The sequence below is a fragment of the Citrus clementina genome, unplaced genomic scaffold (assembly GCF_000493195.1).
Source record: "Citrus clementina cultivar Clemenules unplaced genomic scaffold, Citrus_clementina_v1.0 scaffold_7, whole genome shotgun sequence".
Classification (NCBI taxonomy): Eukaryota; Viridiplantae; Streptophyta; class Magnoliopsida; order Sapindales; family Rutaceae; genus Citrus; species Citrus x clementina.
In genome coordinates, this window is record NW_006262075.1 from 547,373 (window position 1) to 567,271 (window position 19,899).

Genomic DNA, 19,899 nt, shown 5'->3' on the forward strand with positions numbered 1-19,899 from the left:
TCTCGAATATTAAGGAGGGTTAAAATCTGAGTTGTACTATATAAGATTTATAAATTAATCACAGTGATTTTTTTATTATAAATAATAATATACTAATCTCATTAAATATGATTTATAATCTGAGCATTAGTCTCGTATAATTCAAAAAAATTAATCAGCACAGCCACAAACTCACATTTGGTGAGAGAGCTCAGCTCCACGTCAAATACGGCCCCTTCTTGTCCAATCCGTAAACAAGTTCCATTAAGTCCGGTTGTCTGTTCCTCTCGCTTTCTCTTCACCAAACTTCGGTTGGGAAGAGACTCGTCGAAGATTTGGTTTCATGCATGCATGTTATTGAAGCCCACAGCATTATTGAAAACCACTCAAATGATCCCAAACAAACCCGTTTAATCTATCTTTTTATTTTCTCTAAATAAGATTTATGATTCATGAAGTGGGTCAAAAGTTGCTTCCTAAATAATGTTACTATAATCCTATATTTAATCTCTAAATTAAATGACAGATTAGTGCAAGCTGGTCGTAAAAGCATCCGGATACCAGCACATTCTTGGTCACCTTGTAGTTTACCCACCAAAAGAAATTAAATTAATAAAGTAATTAACATAAACGTCCTCCCACAGTCCCATGCTTAAATTTCCACAAGATAAGATTTTTTTTTTTCTTGTACAGTTTTGAAGAGGAACCATTACCTAAGAAGATACTTTAAAGAATCGATTGATTAATTAATTGAAGCATTGTGCCTAAATTAAACACAACAGTTGCAGCAGCTTGAAAGACATAGATTATTCATTAGAAAGCATGATGCACATTGACTAAGCAACCGTATAAGTTTTCTCTAGAAATAAAATCTTTTGATTTTGATTTGAAACTTATATTAGGCCCACCCGAAGACGGAAGGAGAGAAAAGGTTAGTAAGCAAAGGGCCACAGCCACTAGAATTTTCGAGGCTTCAATCGCCAATGATCTTTAAATAGAAAGTTGTATTAATAATTGATGATTGATGATGTATTAATTTGTTCCCTCACAATTAGGTAATTTTTCTGCAATTGTTACTTGCTTGAACCAACAAAATTGGTTTGATGTTGTTGTCACCTCAACCTATTTCCAAATCCCTTCTCAAAGTCAGATTACAATACGCGTGTTTAGCTAAAGCATTTGAAAGATCGGGTGCGTGTAATTAAGAATTAAGATATATCCATGCTTAGATAAATTCCAAAATAAATTGAGTCCCTATTTTCTTTTATGATTATTTAATAATGTGAGATGAAAGTGAAAATGCATTTTTTCGATATGGGAAAAATATGAAATTTTCTTTTGTTTTATTTTGAAAATACTTCAGTTCCAAATATATCTAAACATCATAAGAAAATGTTTTATAGCAATTATTATTATTTCTTCATGTACATAACTTTCTTTTTTTTTCAGATACGGCATGTGCAAAATCTTTAAGATCACCAATCATTTTTCATTTTTTTTTTCATTCATCTTTTGCAAAAACCACGGACAACAAACAAGAATTATTTTATAGCCAGTTAGCCGCAGTGATTGAGTATTAGGAGAATAAACCTGAACCACTTGTTGATTGGTAAAATTAAATAAAATCTCGCTTATGTTTTAAAATAGTCCAAAGATCCTTCTTGTGATAAATGTCTCCACTTTTATTGATCATTTTACTAATACCCTTTGTCTTGATGCCAGCCATGTAGTTTAAATGTATTGAGAATATAAATAAAGCACGAGGATAATGACTTTTATACTCTTAGACGTTGCATTAATGGGGCAAAGCTATGTTATAACAGTAGTACCGTACCACTGTTGTAATTAGTTATTGAATTTATAATTATACAGTTGTATTAAGAAGATTCAATGGTTGAAAGCAACAGTGATACCGTACCACTGTTGCAACATAATTGGACCTGCATTAATGTATATAAAAAAAAAATTTAAATTATAGAGAAAAGTAAAAAGCAATTTTGTAAAGTAACTTCGCAAAATATCACCACTAGTTGGCACTCGCAATTTTCAATTTGCAAAAGCATGAAGAAGTGGTCCTCCGTTTATGGTTTCGTTGCGCATTTCATTTTCTAACTTTTGGGACAATTGCTTCTAATCGTAGAAGAAAAAAAGAATCATCATCTTTATATTTTTCTTTATTCTTCTACCGTGTTGCGATTGGACTGTGAATAGAAAATTTGATTACGTTGAAATATTCACAATTGGCGACGTAAGCGTCATTGTATAATTTCTTTTTTTTTTTTCTCTGGTTTACTTAGTCATGCATGACAATGAATGAATTCCGTAGAATAAGAGCAAATTTTCAAAAATGCATTATTACTTCATTTATATTAACTGACACGAGCATCGTTCGTTTTACACGTATCAAATGTACATGTTTAGTTTTATAAAAGCTTATTATGCTTCCCCAGATCCCGTGTACGATGGTCGTTTTTATTGGTCCTTGTTATATAATGATGTAATATTGGTTTTATTTGTGCATGAGTTTGGTTTTTTTTTAAAAATTATGAGCTCAATTTATACTTAAAAATTACTTAGAAGTTAGATATTTGTCTTAAGCTTATACTTTTAAGATCCGTTTTGAATCTTTTTGGAAGTTTTAATAGTGATTTTAAAAAGTTTAAAGTTAATTTTAGTGTTTGGAAATTTTTTTCAAAAATTACTTTTAGCAAAATATCCACATCTTAAGCATATTTTAAAAGGTAGAGAATGAGTAACTTTTCATTGATTTGAGAATAAGTTTTATAATTAATATAATTATATAGATATATCTTCATTGGTATTATAAAAATCTAAAGTTATCCTTATTAGTTAGAAAATACAATTAAGAGATTTAAAGAGATTATTATTATTAACAATAATATTGAGAAAAAAAATAAAATAAAAATATTTATTTTAGTTATCAATTATTGTGTATGCACAATAAAACAAATATTATATATAAATATTTATAAATGAATAAATATATTTAATTTAAGATTATGTCAATTTTAATCATTTATTTTCTTATAGCAGTTTTAGTAGTAAAATTTATCAAATACATATGACTGTTTTTTTAAATTTACACCAGTTTTAAAAATAAATTTTACCAAAAATCTAAATGATTTTCTTCATAATTAATTATTTTTACAATATAACTATAGTAATTATTTTAAAAAAATAAAGTACTATCAAACTGGTCATTAGTCTGATGACTTTTCTCAACCAATGTAGGTTATTTACTTCAACAAGTTTAACTTTTTACTATTGAAAATACTTATTATATTTATAATATTAAAATTTCTTTTCAGTTGGTTTAATGATATTTGATTTCAATTGGGTAAGAGCTTTTAGTGATTAAAAAGGTTGTTTTGCCTCTATTGGGAGAATCTCAAAATGGAGTAGAGGTTGTAAAACTTTTTTAAAGAGTTAAATTATATAAAATATTTTTATTTTATTTTACAATATTATTTCCATACTTTTTTATAACATAACTTCACCTGAGAATTCTGGCGTCCAACAATAATAAATTTAACAAAATTTAGATAATATTTTTTATAATCCAGTTATAAACTGATTTTTTATCCTCAAAATTAAAAAAAAAATGATAGTTAGGGTAAATTGGATTCAAAGAGAATTTCCCTTTAAAAATTTAACACTACGGAAATAAATACAGCTTAAGATATTTGTCAGGATTTAAGTTTAGCCTAATGTTTGTAGGGACCTAATAGACCTATTAATTGTTAAAGTGGAAGGCTAATCAAGAGATTTAAAACCAAAATAAACTTCCTCATACATGAAGAAATTTTAAACCCTCGGCATCGAATACGGGGCGAAGAGATATTCGACTGTCGGCCCACTGGAATTAAACTTTTTCTTAATTCTAATTTCTTATTGCACTCTCTCCTACTCGAGATATATTCACGAAAGCTTATTAAAACACTTCTTAAAATTAGCTCTAACTCAAAACAAATAAAATAAAGCTTCCCCATTGTCAATAATATAATTCATTTTATCAGAAAAATTTAAGTTACTTTATATATATACATATATCCGTCTAAGTTAGATTAGCTCTACGATGAAACACCGAAGATGATCTCACGATCATAAAAATAAATATTAAATTTATTATCATCATAAGACGATTATTAATAATATTTTAATATTAATATATATATATGACTAAGTTGAATTAGCTCCACGATGAAACACCGAAGATGATCTCAGGATCATAAAAATAAATATTAAATTTATTATCATCATGTGATAATCTATTCTAACGTAAAACTAATGTAACTTAACCACTGCCATGTATATTTCTAATTTGAAATCACTGTTGTGATTTTATTCTACTGTGGAATCGTCAAACCAAGTTTCTAATTTCTGGCGTCTGGCTGTCTTTGAAAAATTGAAAAAGCGCAAAAAATTGTTTTCATTTAATTATTAATTAATAAAGCTCAGATATTTCTTTCACAAAAAGGGTCCTGTATTCAACGAAAACAAGCTTTAAATGCGAGTTGGTTGATACCGTCTCTTTTCATTTTCTCTTAGGGACGAAGTATTAAGCCAATACCAATGCCCATCTCTCTTTCTTTTCTTTATAAATAAAAGCAGCTCATTTGAGTCTTTTATTGTATTGCATAACGAGAATTCAATTGTTACAAATCTTTGCTTTGGACCAAAAGAAATAATGGAGTTTTATGCATACCCTTCTCGTTTTTCTATGTCGTCGTTGTCTTTGTGTGGCAATTTCTTTGAAAGGGTTAAAGAATTCTGCAATTTTGCGGTTTCTGCTGTTATTGGGAACATCTTCTCTGCGATCTTCACTTTCTTCTTCGCATTAGGTTCGTTTTTTCTTTCTTTTTTAGTTCAAACATTATGTGATTGCTCTTCAAATTCTCATTAATTGTTGTTGATTTTCTTTATGGTATGTTTCATTATTTGATTATGTCGTTTGATGTGGGTTTTTGCTTTATTTGGGATTTGGTTAAATAAATCTGGATATAGCTTTGATTGTATATGGTTAGATTTTAGATTTGGTTTAGCCAAAAGGAAATGAGATAAATAGGGAAAATTGATGCTTGCGATTTTTGTGGAATTTCAATTATGTGAATCAATTAGCATACAAAGAAAGTATATTCTGTGCATAATCTTCCCCCATGTCCAGCATACGGATCTTATATGGCATTTGTGTACTGTATGCAGTGGGCACGTTGTTGGGAGCCATGACTGGAGCTTTAATAGGACAGGAAACTGAGAGTGGGTTTGTTCGAGGGGCTGCAGTTGGGGCAATATCTGGAGCTGTGTTTTCGATTGAAGTATTTGAATCTTCCCTTGTTCTTTGGCAATCAGATGAGTCTGGGATCGGGTGTCTCCTGTATTTGGTGAGCCATTTAGCCAGCGTCATTGTTGCTTATCTGCTTAGCCAACTTGATGATTCCACAAATTGATCTTCAAGTTTCATGTTAAATAACCAATTTATGATCTTTTCCAAATTGTATAGATCGATGTTATTGCCAGCCTTCTAAGTGGGAGACTTGTGCGTGAGCGAATTGGTCCAGCCATGCTCAGTGCTGTGCAGAGTCAGGTATTTTGTTGTGATAATCATAACTGTTGGAAGATTATGCCGCAATTCTTGAATTCTTTATATTGTGTTAATGGTTTTAATATATCTGTTGTATCAGATGGGAGCTGTTGAAGTAAGCTTCGATGAGGCACCCAACATCTTTGACACTGGCCTTTCAAAAGGTTTAACAGGAGAATCAGTCGATAAGATCCCAAAGATAACAATTACTGACAAGAACAACATAGATGCTTCTGGAGAGAGAGCTTCTTGTTCAGTGTGCCTTCAGGTTCGCCCATACTGTTATTCTTCATTCAATCCACTTTTTGTAATCTCAATTTGATTTCTTAAAAGTAATTAGTTGCCAAGAAACTGTTTAATTCAATTTCTTTGTGTGCTCAGGACTTTCAGCTTGGTGAAACAGCTAGAAGTTTGCCTCATTGCCATCACATGTTTCACATACCTTGCATAGATAAGTGGCTCCTTGGGCACGCTTCTTGCCCATTATGTCGGAGGGATCTGTAATGTGTTGCATTTTCTTTTCTGTAAATAACTTTATCCAAAATTTCTTTTTTACTTATTTATACACTCATTACCATTAGATGTTTTGTATTTTGTTCATTAAATATGTAGCCACTCCCTTTCTGTGGTAGCTGGGCGCCTTGTCTCACTATGGGTCGATGTATTTTGATGAGCCATATGTATAAAATTTTGAATTAACAGTGTGCTTCTTTCTTCCGTCCATATCTCATTTCTTTTTCCCTTCCCTGATTCTGAGAAAACTTAGCTATCGATGTTTGAGCCGTCTGCTAATGGGTGATGTAAATTTTTGGAAGTCCCCATTTGTTATAGCTTGCAATTGGTCTAGAATCAGCAAAATCAAATTGAATCTTGAAGGATGTTATGAGCTGCTGGATTGCTGTTGAGATCTTATGCATGAGCATGATTGTGGCGATTCGACTTAATTTTGAGAGCACAACAACTAAATATTTGATGAAACTCATAACGGATTGCCCGGAGATTAGTGATAGTGACTAAATCCCAAACAGACCTGTATTTTTTCCTTTCCCCGTATCATTAATATATTAGAATGTGGCATGGCTACCCATGCCTCATCACAGTTTCCACCGCATGAAAATTCGAAACTTATCCAGATCTCACTCTAGTCTCTACCAAAATATCTATTCTGAAGAAGGGCTCTCTGGTTCATTAACTATATTATGAGCTAGTAGCTCGTTCTCATTTATTTTACTGTAAGGATAACATGCTATTGATTTCTTGCAATAAATATTTTCAAGGATGCTGATAGGGTTTGGTCGGATATTTTGAATGTGCAGTTTCTTTTTCATTTTTTTCCTCTTAAAATGGCCCATGATTCATCGTCATGAAGAATATGGTCCTTGATTCATAATAAAGCCGATGACCTATAATAAAACATCTCATACCTGTTTTTTTTTTTTTTTTTAATTTGATTTCTTTGGTTATAATCTTAATTTGTGGTTTGTGTTTGAGGAATTTGAATCCCATATTAATCTTAGTTGTAATGAAACGGTATTATTCATATATAAGAAGGAATTTGAACCCAGAGTTAGTGATTTGTATGGTTACAATAATGTAGGGTTAAAATTTAATTATTTATATATTGTATTCTTATTTAATAACTTTTAATCAGGAAGTTTTAAAAAATTACTTAAGAAAAAAGGCATTTGAGCATTAAATCCACATCCAAGAAAAAGATCCTTTCTTTCATAATCATAATATAAGATTCTTTTAAGGTTTGATACTTTTAATGTAAAGCATTGCTTCTTTAAGTTTGGCAACAAATAGATTTTTTTTTTTTTTTTTTAATTAAATGCCACATTAAAGAAACGAATCTAAAATTAGACTGTTAAATCAGATTTCTGGGATCCCCAGAAAATTTCGCACTGAACTAAAACCTAAAAAGGGAGGCTATAGATAAAATATTAAAAAAAAAGGACCAAAAAAAAAAAAAAAGCTAAAGAAAGGCCATAAATAACTTCGTACATGAAAGTGAAGCCACAAGACAAAAAATTAAATGACTTGTGGCCTCTATTCACCAAATCAAATATTTCTGCCATTAGCTCGCCCATCTACCTGCATTTAAATCGACATGCAACCTTTTTAGAATCCGCCACGTTTTGTCGCCCCTGTATCGGTCCATGTTGACATAAGATTGGAAAAAGTGAAATCGGCCATTATGTGCACCTACTTCACTTCAGACAACTGGTCCAGTTCTACCTCTCAAACTTCATTTGCATTAATTCCTTCATCGGAGTAAACATTATTGAGCAATTTCTTGCTGGTGGCTACTGGATTTAAAATTTTTTGTTAAAAATTAGTGTTTCTTTTTTCTTTCTTTTTTTTCACTTTTCGTATTTTCCAGGGAAAATGTCTCTAACCCTTTAAATTTTATTCTAACGAATTACCAGTTAAAACCCCCCGGCAGAGATTCATCTATTTGACATTCAAATACCTTTTTAACGTTCTATCAGTGAATATCGTGTATTTAGATGATTACTTAACATATTAAATTAATTTCAATTGTTACTGTGTAGTATTGGAAAAGGAATTTGAATGTTCGTTCCAAAAACTGGAGTTAGAATTAGGGGTGTTCAAAATCTAATCTGATCTACTCAATTCGTCTGATTTGTAGAAATTCAATCCGTGAATTAGTAGATTAGATTATATTGAAAATTTAAAAATCCACAGTTAGTGAATTGAATATAAATTTACATATATAAATTCACAAAAATCTGTGAATCTGTAAAAAAAATAAAAAATATTTATTTAATAAAAAATAATTTTGTAAGTATGACATTATACTTACTAATAAATAAATAAGTTAAAATATAGTTACATTAACAACATATTATATCTTATCCGATAATAATATAAAATAAAAATATAGTTTCCTAAGTAGTTAATTTTCATGAATTGATCTAAACAAAAGAGATTTTTTTTTTTGTGTTATATTTTGAAACTTTGAATGTATTTTCTAGCTTTATTTAAATCTTATTTAATTTTGAATTTGATAGGTAGTAAAATTATTTTTATATTAATTTTATTTATTTAGCTAGTTTGTGGATATGACATGATTAAAAATTTTAAGCCTCAAACCAATATGCAAAATAGTTGATTGTATTTGGATTGGGTCAAAACCTCATCCTATCCGCAGACGTATGGATTAGATTTTGATTGAATTTCACAAATCTATGGATTGGATTGGATAAAAAATTTATAATCTGTAAAATCATTGATCGAATATGAATTGATGTTTAATCCGCAAAATTTAATCCGCGAACACCCCTAGACCTAGAACTATCTATTTCTAAAAAGTCTGTATTTTAATTTCAACTTGAAGGTATCCATCACACTCGCGTATGAACTGTTTGCAATTGATTTTCTGCAACGCAGGTCATTTTTTGCACCACACGATGTCTTTTTCATTCTTGTGGTTTTACTTGAAGCTGCATGGAATCGATGCTTCTTGAATCACCCCCAACTTGTCCCATTTGATTCACTTTCTAGCAATTTAATTCTTTTCAACAAAGGGGTAAAGATCATGTGATCTTGTCACATGTTTGATTTACCCATTAATGATTGGAGGGATTGTCACCTCACATTTTATGGCAAAAATATACACGAAACCATTATTGACAATAATTGTTAACAAAGTAATTTCTTAGTCGAGATTAAGTGTTTAACATCAGGTTTTGTCGATAATGAGTAACGCCATAGTTGAATGTTGAAAATTGAAACTAAATCCACGAATACATAAAACAAACCTCGGCATTCGGATAGCAAAAGATTCAAGTTTTGTTGCCTTTTATAATTGAATCTTGGATGGGATTCAGTCGAAGATCATACCGCATAATGTGTTTAGAATTCAGTCTAGCCCAGGATCAGGAAATGTTCTTACTCTAATGATCTGGCTTAAGAAACCAGATTCAGATTCATCCTGTATTTTGTTAGAAATGGAGGTTGTATGACATGTCTGGGTCTAGCTACCAAGCACTCACTTCATCTTGATAAATTTACTCAATCGGCCAGTGCTGCTCCTGAAAAGCAACCAGATTGAGCCTGCTTTTTGCTAGATGTGAAATTGATTAAAGAGTGGTGCTATTAAGTATTAATAATACGCCTCTGAAACCCCCCTTACTAAAAGTACCCCCATTAAAACGCTTTTCTGTCATCACATAATAAAATTATGTGATAGGAAGAGGGGGAACAAAAAAAAAAAGATAATATTGAAAAAAATTGACTGACGCTAACGTAGATGAACATAAGTTCGTCCCACTTAGAACAGCGTAGTTAAGCAAGAAGATTTTGCACAACAAATTGAAATCCCAGCATACAAAAATGATTAATATGGGGGTATAAGTCTTATCCGTATGTTATTTGGCATATGTATGCGTGCATCTGTCTTGTTTGTTAACACATCTTTGGCTCTATTTTGATGAGAATTTTTCACTTAGCGACAACTCGCGAGACACTATCTAAAACATACAAAATCAAGCCAAAACAATAATTTTTAAAGCAAAATTTGACAATGAAATCAATAGAAAAAGCAAGTAGTAAACGACACCACCTCCTGGCGCAATCAAACTTGTGATTTCAATCATACAAATAGATTAATGAATTATGGTTGTTACCCTGCTGATTAATTGGTTGCCTCCACTGAAAAAAGTAAAATAGATTAATATCCCTATCTTGGTATAGCTAGAAATGTAATCTAAGCGTCTGGATACATGTTTAGTATTCTATTTTTTCAACCATGTGGATCCAAAATATGTTATATTAATTAATTAATTAACTAAAACTGTTTAGTTACACCAATAACATTATTGTTATGTCCAGAAATCACCAATTAAGACCTAAATAAAAACGATTTGGATTAACAAAAAGGGTCATCATTGTCAACAAGGGCTTCCCACGAGCGAAAGTACAGACTACACACTGTGAATCGCATCATCAATACAATAATTCACTGGAATATTATAACACACACACACATATCGAAAATCATTCGAAAAGTTGGTTCAGACCAGAGAAAATGTGGATTTGAACTGAGATCATAACAAAACACTATTGACTACTATTGTATTGCTGAGAAATGAGGATGTTTTACACTTTTACTGTAAAATAATGATAAACGAATATGCACGCAGCATAATTAATTAGATTTTTCTTTGCATGCATATTGTTTTGGCTCATGTGCCGTCCTAATTAGACCAAGTCTATGGACTAAAGAGATAGAGAGAGTGACTCCGAATATACTTGGACTTGGTTTTTGAAATTATATGGTCTGCCGGCAGTGAATTTAGTTCAGGCATTTTGTGAAAGAACTTTATTGTTTGCGTAAATTTCTTGATCTTTCTTTCCTCGCCTTCAATTAAGCAAATTGATCGTCCAAAGGAGTATGAGCACGTACGTACAGTGAATATTGCAAAGGCGCCCAGTGAAAATGAAACCACTGAGAAAGAGCTAAATCAACGGAGAATCTTTTCATTTCTTTTTGCAAAGGAATCAACCCACGTTATTACTTTTATTTCAAGTTACACATAGGTAGAAATAGAGATAATGCTGAAGAGAAACTTATTGGTTGCTGCGAATTCACCAGCTTCTGCATTTGGAAATGCCCCAGAGGAATCTAAAAATCAGGAGAACTCTAATCATAAATTTATGTGGGGAGCAATTATTATTGCCGTTTTTTCAATCTTGGTGGGTGTCTCTTTGTTCTTCTTTGTATGGAGGAAGCTTTTGCCTATTTTCAAGCAAAAACGCATGCTCAAAGGTCAGTTACTTTACATTACATTACTACATTAATCTTGTTTTCTCGGGAAAACTTCCACTGGAAAAATGCATGTTAGAGGATATTATTTATATTGATTTCAGCTAGAGCAAGCACTTTGTGAAATGTCCCTTTTTCATGGCCATTGCCCGTTGCCAAAATTTTATCTGCAACGTCACATGAATGCTTTTCTTTATCAGATCAGCCAGTACTTACCCTAGCTAATAAATTCATACCTCAGTGCATGTATAGACCGAAAAAGCCTGAGTGCTACACGTATCCAGGCCGATTCAAACATGCATATGGATATGGGTCCAATTTTTCATTGTACAATTAATGATGTCAGTATATATTTTTCAATTCTAAGGGATTTTTCTGTTTTATTTTAATGCGGATAAGCTCTTAAATTGTACGGTTTAAGAAAATTACTTTTGAATAAATTATAAAGCCGTGCGATTTAAAAGAGTTAAAATCTAACTCTCTTAAACCCATGTTTTAAAAGTTGTGTACGCATGAAAAAAAAAAAATAAGGAGATCCGTATTAGAGAAAAACTCATATATGTATATATGGGCACGTTGTTCTTAGATAATTACTTAGTCAATTGTGTTAATTAATTAGGACGTTTGAAAGCTGAGAGGTTGCAGTTGAAGCGCTTTGAGTTGGATGAGTTAGAGAGGGCTACTAATAATTTCAGTGAAGATTGGTTGTTGGGTTCTGGGGCATTTGGAAATGTATACAAAGGGACTTTTGATAAAGAAGGAGCACTTGCAATTAAGAGAGCCCATGCTGCTTCATACCAAAGTGCTGAAGAATTTAGAAACGGTAAGCTTCAATTGAAATCAAGTCAGATAATGATTTTGTTTTGTACAACAATAAAAAAAAATACGGTTAGTTGATTTGTTTTTTCTTTTCCAAACTTTCTTGAAACAGAAGTAAGGCTGCTTTCTAAAGTAAAGCACAGGAACCTTGTTGGTTTGGTTGGATTTTGTGAAGAAGCTGGTAAGCCATTTTGTTAGTCATTTAATTTTCAACTTAATTACAAGCATATAAATATTACACCTTACAAATTGCCCTACAAATGAATTGCGAGAAAAAGCTGTAAATTTTATTGTATGGGCTTACTACAGCTAAGAGCTTTCTAAAAGCGTATCTGTTTTGGTTCTCTTTTCACTGGTGAAAAAGTAAATTCCCAAAGTGCGTAACCACTGCAACACACACACACACACACACACACAATATACGGTCAATTTTTCTGAAAAGAACAGAAGCTAGCGGTGCAGGTGCGGAAGCGTTGGTCTATGAATACGTACCGCATGGTTCTCTCCTTGACTACATCACAGGTAAATTCCACCTAGTTTCTTATCACAAACACAAAAATTCCAAAAAGAATTCCCATTATTTATTTATTTTTTAACTCTTTTACTAGGGAGAGGAGGAAGAAGCCTAACTTGGAGGCAAAGGGTCAACATAGCTATCGGAGCTGCTAAAGGTAATTTAACGGACATGTGCTTGACGTTAACGTGATGAGAGTAACATGAATTGTCTTCTAACACAGGAATCGCACATCTGCACGATGGGATAACGCCAAGCATAATCCACCGTGACATAAAACCGAGTAATATTTTAATTGGAGAGGGGTATGAAGCCAAGGTTTCTGATTTTGGTCTAGTAAGAATGGGACCAGTTGGCGATCAATCTCATGTCAGTAGCCAAATCAAAGGGACACCAGGGTATCTGGACCCTGCATATTGTTCAAGCTTTCATTTAAGTCAATTCAGTGATGTTTATAGCTTTGGCGTCATCCTTCTGCAGCTTATTGCTGCTCGGCCTGCAGTTGATACAACTAGACACCAGCCTAATTATCACATCATTGAATGGGTAAGCATTTTAAATTTAAATGTTAATAATAGTGGGTGTGGTGGTTTACAACTGTTTCATTATAAAATTTGATTATTTTATCTGGGGAAAAAAAATTAAATGCAGGCAAGGCCAAGCATAGAGAGTGGAAACATTGAAGAAATTTTGGATGCTAATCTTCTAACAGAGCCATGTAACAAGGAGATCATGCTAAAAATGGGGAAACTTGGCCTAAGATGTGTTGTCAAATCACCCAAAGAGAGACCTACAATGACCCAAGTGTGGCAAGAACTTGAGGAGGCTCTTCATTCATCTGATAATTTCAGTAACATAATGCCTATAACTTTAAAGGAATCTCGACGATCAACTGGTGGTTCGCGAAGATTTTCAATCGATCGTGATTATTCTCAAAGCTTTGTGAGCATAGACGGTGTTGGATTCCAAAGGTTTCGGATAGAGATGGATAGCCAGTCCTTTCAAAGCTCAAGCTTGAGGGCTTTTGCGACCGATAGAGTCAGCATTGATGTTGATAAGGAAAATTTGAGAGGAATAAGAGAGGAAACAAGTAGGGAACAGGATTTATATGCAGTTGAGCTCTAGTAATGCACCATTAAGTGTCTATAGATTTATAAGAGACAACTGATAGTGGATGAATTGTTCTTTTTATATTGACAAGAGAAATATCATGTTCAATCTTCATCAAAATTTTGTTAGATTTTTGGTTACCATATGCTATCAAAGTAATGATAGAATAGTATTGAGTATTTAATTGAAGACGAACCACCGTCAGGTAAAAAAAAAGAAAAAGAAAAGTGCTGACTAATACATACTTCACATAAAACATGAAACTAATACACAGCAAACATGTGCTGCCATGTTCATCATAATACGTTAAAGGAGCAAAGTATAGTTGCCCCTGCAGGAATAAACAGCTCCACAAAAAATTATTTACAGCAGTAAGCCGCCTTATCACATTCTAAACAACTATTGCTGCTTCAAAGAAACAAGCAACAAAAAATGGAACGGCCAATAATAGCAAAAGCAACTAAAACACTATTCTTAACTTCAATCTGCATATGCACCAACCATATCCACTTATATTCGGAGCTGATGTCCATTCCGTCTGATCAGCGGGATGAACTGGCACTGTTTTCTCCTGTTGCCTTGACATTTTCAAAGTAGGTTACCAGATCTTTATACATTTTAACAGTAGCCTTTGAAAAGCCAGCCAATGACTCAAAAACCTGAGAGAGACCTGTCTGGAAACCACTTAAGATAGCTCTTTGAGTATCTTCCATGCCAGAAATGTGCTTTGCCTTTTCGAATTCCACCTTTTGTTTCAATTCCTCCAAAGATGTTTTTTTATCTGCAAGCTGCTCCATCTTATCCTGAAAATCTCCATCGATTTCCATCTTAGACTCCTTCAGTTTCAGAATTTTATTCTCTGCCTTCTGCAACGCAGAAACCTTTCTCTCAAGTTCTCTTATAAGCCCATCAACTTTCTTCTTTAGCTTCTGCTCTTTCCTTTGTTGAACAGACAGAGCCTTAATCTCTTTTCTAAAACTCTTCATTGCACTCATCACCGCTTTATCAGGCAACTTCTCCATTGCAACCATCCATTCATGACACACTGCAATTACTGGTGGCCTATTATCATCAATTCCACATGGAGGGACTGAAGAAGAAGACGAACTTCTCCCAGGATATTCATCAGTTTGATCAGATTCTGGACCAATATTGCATGTCGAAAACCATGCGTCAAGAGCTTTAATGTATGACTTCTGAGCAGTAACATACTCAGAAAAGCATGTAAGCCACTTTTTAAGTTCAGCCACGAGCTCAAGAGTGGCATGGCGATGAAATTGACTGCAATATTTCCCATTTAGACTATTAAACGTGGTCACTTCAAACATGATCCGACTTTGAGTTTCATGTGATGTAGAGACTGCCTTCCACATGTTCATAAGCCTACAAAATTGGGAGACACGAGGGTTATATTACATCACTATTTTTTTAATATATGACAACTTAGTTTTCAAACAAAATTTTAGTCTATAGCTAGGATCTTACCCTTGTAAGAGTTCAAAAAGTTGTGGCTCAAGCTCTTCATCCCGAACTCGGATAATCCTATTGGAAATAGATGCAGCACACTGCACTGAAACCAAAACGCTGGCCTCCAAAGATTTTACTTTCAATCTTGTTTCGTCATCTAAGTGAAACACGTCTCCTCTATCTCTTTCTTCCTTCTTTCTCAATATGGCACATTCTTTCTCGAAAAGCTTCCTTCTATTCTCACCCATCTGAGCATGTGAAATTTACAAATCAAGTTCACAAAGCACAAATGAATTATCCAATTACGTAAATACATGATAAAACATAACAGTAGGATACCTTTACATCTTCATAAAGCTTCTTTTCCCATTCATATAACTTTCCCATTGACATTAAATGACTACCGGACATCATTCCTCCAGATTCCGATATATTATCATTCCTTGGTTCTGTGCCTGCAGTAGAAGAACTGTGTGTGGGGGAGATAGATGGCAAAACACTTTTACGAGAAGTGCAGCGAGGTAAGCTTGACTGGTTCCTTACAATTGACCGAAAGATACTATTCGAGTTTTCTGCACAGAGTCAAGTAACTGTTAGAAAACGGAAATCAATGTGTAGTAATGTTGATCACAAAAAAAAAATGATGAAACAAGAAAGAACAAGAAGAAAGTTGAAGACCCTAAAAAAAGAGAAAAGAAAAGAAAGAAAACTTTACAAGAAAATATTACCCATTCATATCATTAATTAATCGCAAATTTAGTTTGAAGGACCGAACCAGAGCGTCTGCTTTGAATAATTAGGGCAACATTTATATAACCAAGAGACAAAATTGACAACTTCTATTATCATCTTACAGACACTTAAACATGTCGATATTGGTCCATTTGAATCTAAAATCAGACTTCAAGAGAGAAAACAAAACTTAACTTTCTTGTTTATAGACATAAATTGCAGCTAAAACAATAGCTCGTGCAGAAACAAAAATGTGAAAAAAAAAAAAAAATCAACCTGTCAAACCATTCTGCAACTGAATCTTGGTGGCCTCCATAATCTTTGAAACAGCCAAACCAGCTTCATAAGCCGTGATAAACAAAGCCTCGATTTCCTCCAGTGCTTTCATCGACTCCTTATTTGTTTTCTTTCTAGTGACTGTCAAATCTTGGGCCTCTTCTAAACTCACATCAGCGGCATCATCCTCCTCCTTCATTTTCAACTCGTTACTAACTCCACCACTGCTATCATTTTTTGCAGATTGCTTTCCCTTACGCTTAGAGTCAATTTTCTCCTCTATTTTCACACCCCCAACAGTCTTATTCATTGGAGCTTTATTCTTTTCTGAACCCTGCCTGCTACTCTCTCCTACACTTTCATGATTAGCCTTAGAACTAACTTCAACGTTCACCTGATTGACCCCACTTCCTAAATATGTCGATACACTCCTATACAGACACTCAAAATTTGTTGGATTCATCAATATGTCTTCCACTTCTTCAAGCTCAGGGATTCCCACTAGTTGCCTTGCCCTCATCACACTCTCAACAGAAATCATGCCTAAACTACCCTCTATGTGATTATAAGAATCAAAATAATCCCACCTTGAGCTACATTCTCCTCGCTCTACAAAGGGTGGCATCTCATGAAAAAAGTACTCACAGTCACTCCCCGCCTCGTCATCATCATCTTCACGATCTCCTTCATCTTCCCATTCCTCAAGTATGACACCCTTTTGTTTTTTGTCTAGTGGGTTGTTTGGCTCTGGATTTTGATTCTCTTTTGTGGGTTGACAGGAAGTGGCCTCGGTGGTCGGTTCTTCGAGCTCTTGCATTGAAAAAAATTGGCTTTTCTCATTGTTCTGAGGGTTTTCGGAAGACGAAGGGTCGGTAACAGGGCCAGGCGAGGATGGTGAATGAGATGATTGCCTGGCCACAAACAATCCCAAGGATTTTGCTACCCTAAAATGTGCGTTATTGTACTTGCATTGAGCAGCTGCAAACGCTTTTCTGCGTTCAACAGCCAGCTTTAGTAAGCGCTTCCTCTCTTTGCAAACATAAAGCACATTCTTTTCATCTTTCTTTATTAGGCCAAAACAGCTCATTTTTGCACATGGAAAGATTTGGTCTTGAAGCTTTTCTGTGTTTCCAAAGGTTTGTTTTGAAGAAATGGAGCAGGAAGGTGACCTTGTTTCGACACAGTAACAGAAACAGCTAAGCTTGTATCGTGTTTGTCATTTAAAACTTGTAGTGTTGACAGATAGAACCACCCGTGTATATATATATATATATATTTATTTATTTAACTGAGAGAAGAGTTGGGGGTTCTTATTAAAAGATGGAAATCATTTGTTGTTTTAAGAAAAAGTTTAAGGTGCAAGGTGATGAGGCTTTAAGGGTAAAACAGATGAGGTTTGTCGGAATATGAATGAGACAAACTGATACTGGTAAGTCCCATGCTTACATCTTTGTTACTTTAAAGCCTCTCAAAGCTCAAAGCAAAGCATGCAGGAGAATGCAGCCATTAGGTTGATTTTATTTTGTATTCTTCTTTAACACACTCATAAATCCATTAACATGTTGACAGTGCTTGTAACAATTCAATGGAGTGAGTTTACTTTCATGACCCTTTTCCTGTTGTGACCTTAAAAGCCAAGGTCTCTTCATTTACTCATTTGCCAAATATAGAGCAGATTTTGCAAGTCTTGGCAGAGATTTGCGCTTGGTAAGCCTGTGACTGATATGGAAAAGGAGAAACCAGTGACGTCCCTTTGCTTTGTTGTTTTGTAACCATTAAAAAATAAATAAAATAAACCCATCTCACGCTCTCCAATGATCATGCAATCCACTGCCTTTGTCAATTCCAAACAACTACATAAGCATGAGTGGATTTTCAGCCTTTTTGGTTAGTAACGTAGGACTTACTGGAAAATCGGTAATCGGTAGGAGCTGATAAAACGGGTCGTTGGTTAGTATTCATGTTGTGTTAAATTGAGGTGGAACGAAACATGACTTGTTTAATAATTGTGTTAAAATATTAAAATTTAAACTCGATATGAAAAATAATCAGATTATTTAATAACTCATTTATTATTTATATAGTTACCAAAATTTACATCAAATATTTACTTTTTTATATACATGCATACCAAAATATTATACATTTATACTATTGAAATTTTAATTATATAGATGTAAATAATATTAAATATCGATATCATAAAATATATATGTCTACTAATATTTTTCACATTTACACTATTGAAGTTCTAAATCTATATAAAATTTTATAAATGAAATACTATATATATGTCCATCCTTCTAAAAAAAGTAAAAAGAAAAAATCATGTTCAATATATGAGTTTTAATGATAAGAACCTGGAAGTTAATTTAAAATAGAAAATACAATCGTATCATTGGTCATATAAATGGGTTAAGAACTTTAACCCTAACACGACACGGAAAAAATTGTGTCGACCTGGACTCAACCTATTTAATAATTGTGTCAAATTTGACGACGCATACCCATCCTTGCCTTTTCTCATTTGCTATTGTTAAATGATTTATTTATTTAACGACGCATACCCATTTATTTATGTCATGTTCGTGTCAAATAATTAAATCGTGTCAAATTTTGCCTGCTCTACTAGTAATAATATCTTGGATGAGGCTATTTCAATCCTAAAAATTCACCTCTACATTTATTTTAAAAAATATATCCATTATTAAAATTTTAAAATCTCAAAATCTTGAAATTTTATCTTCCACTAGTTTCTTTCTCTCTCTATCTCATAAGTGTGTTATCTTTTTTACTTTCACATTCTACAAACTAAACTCCTATTTTTACGCTCTTTTGGAATTTTTTTTGTACTTTTCTTATTAAATCATAATCTCTATTCCATATTTTCTAAAAATAAGAATTTTTTTCCCTATTCGCAAGTTTTTGTGGTTGGTAAAAGTTAATTTCCTTTGATATTCGTCAACTTTCATGACTGAAATTTTTTTAGTGATTTTCATCATTGGATGATGGATTTTGATCCTCTTAACTTATATGATAGCCTATAACAAAACCAATTATTTGTAGTTTACAATTAAAAAAAATATATAAAGGAATTAATGAGAATTAAATAATTAAGACTGAAAAAAGAAGAAACAATTAATTAATTAATTTTATCAAAAAAATGTTTAATAATAAAATTTATTAATTGAAAAGAATAAAGAGAAACTTGATGGATTCAAATAACCTCATCACTCAATAATTATATTTCACCATTTGGTATTCAAATAACCTCATCACTCAATAATTATATTTCACCATTTGGTGAAAAGAAAGTTCTCATCTACGTAACCTTCCTCTCTTTGTTCAGGGAAAGACAACACAGAACCTCAGCCGGAGAATAGGATTTTTGTTAGCTTCAGGTTAGATGCCCGTGTGGGATTATGGAAACACTCACTCATGAATATGGATATATAGTTACCGATCCGAGAAAATGATTGATCAAACAATAGAGTATATTTATATAATGGCTTTTGCTAAATTATAATTCATATAACTTATATTGCCCCCCAAAAACATGTAAAAAAAGAGTAATATGGAAGTGGAGTCCGCTTCATTTTTCATGTGACT

General features: G+C 32.9%; 3 protein-coding genes across 3 annotated transcripts; 2 read left to right on the forward strand and 1 right to left on the reverse strand.

Moving 5' to 3' along the window:
- The first annotated feature begins 4,426 nt into the window (after nt 1–4,426).
- On the forward strand, nt 4,427–6,298 carry LOC18037398 (NEP1-interacting protein-like 1). The gene is made up of 5 exons (XM_006425304.2): nt 4,427–4,841; nt 5,203–5,381; nt 5,501–5,584; nt 5,682–5,849; nt 5,963–6,298. The coding sequence occupies exons 1-5, from the start codon at nt 4,688–4,690 to the stop codon at nt 6,083–6,085; spliced, it is 708 nt and encodes a 235-aa protein (XP_006425367.1). The 5' UTR covers nt 4,427–4,687; the 3' UTR covers nt 6,086–6,298.
- Nucleotides 6,299–11,161: 4,863 nt separating this feature from the next.
- On the forward strand, nt 11,162–13,873 carry LOC18037361 (probable serine/threonine-protein kinase PBL11). Its single transcript, XM_024180387.1, has 7 exons — nt 11,162–11,375; nt 11,992–12,195; nt 12,304–12,372; nt 12,654–12,713; nt 12,800–12,862; nt 12,929–13,251; nt 13,357–13,873. Exons 1-7 carry the CDS (start codon nt 11,162–11,164, stop codon nt 13,828–13,830), a joined length of 1,407 nt encoding a protein of 468 aa, XP_024036155.1. The 3' UTR covers nt 13,831–13,873.
- Nucleotides 13,874–14,243: 370 nt separating this feature from the next.
- LOC18036806 (nitrate regulatory gene2 protein) lies at nt 14,244–17,497 on the reverse strand. Its single transcript, XM_006425306.2, has 4 exons — nt 16,291–17,497; nt 15,622–15,854; nt 15,301–15,530; nt 14,244–15,198 (listed from the first exon to the last, which is right to left on the reverse strand). Exons 1-4 carry the CDS (start codon nt 17,375–17,377, stop codon nt 14,358–14,360), a joined length of 2,391 nt encoding a protein of 796 aa, XP_006425369.1. The 5' UTR covers nt 17,378–17,497; the 3' UTR covers nt 14,244–14,357.
- Nucleotides 17,498–19,899: the final 2,402 nt, after the last annotated feature.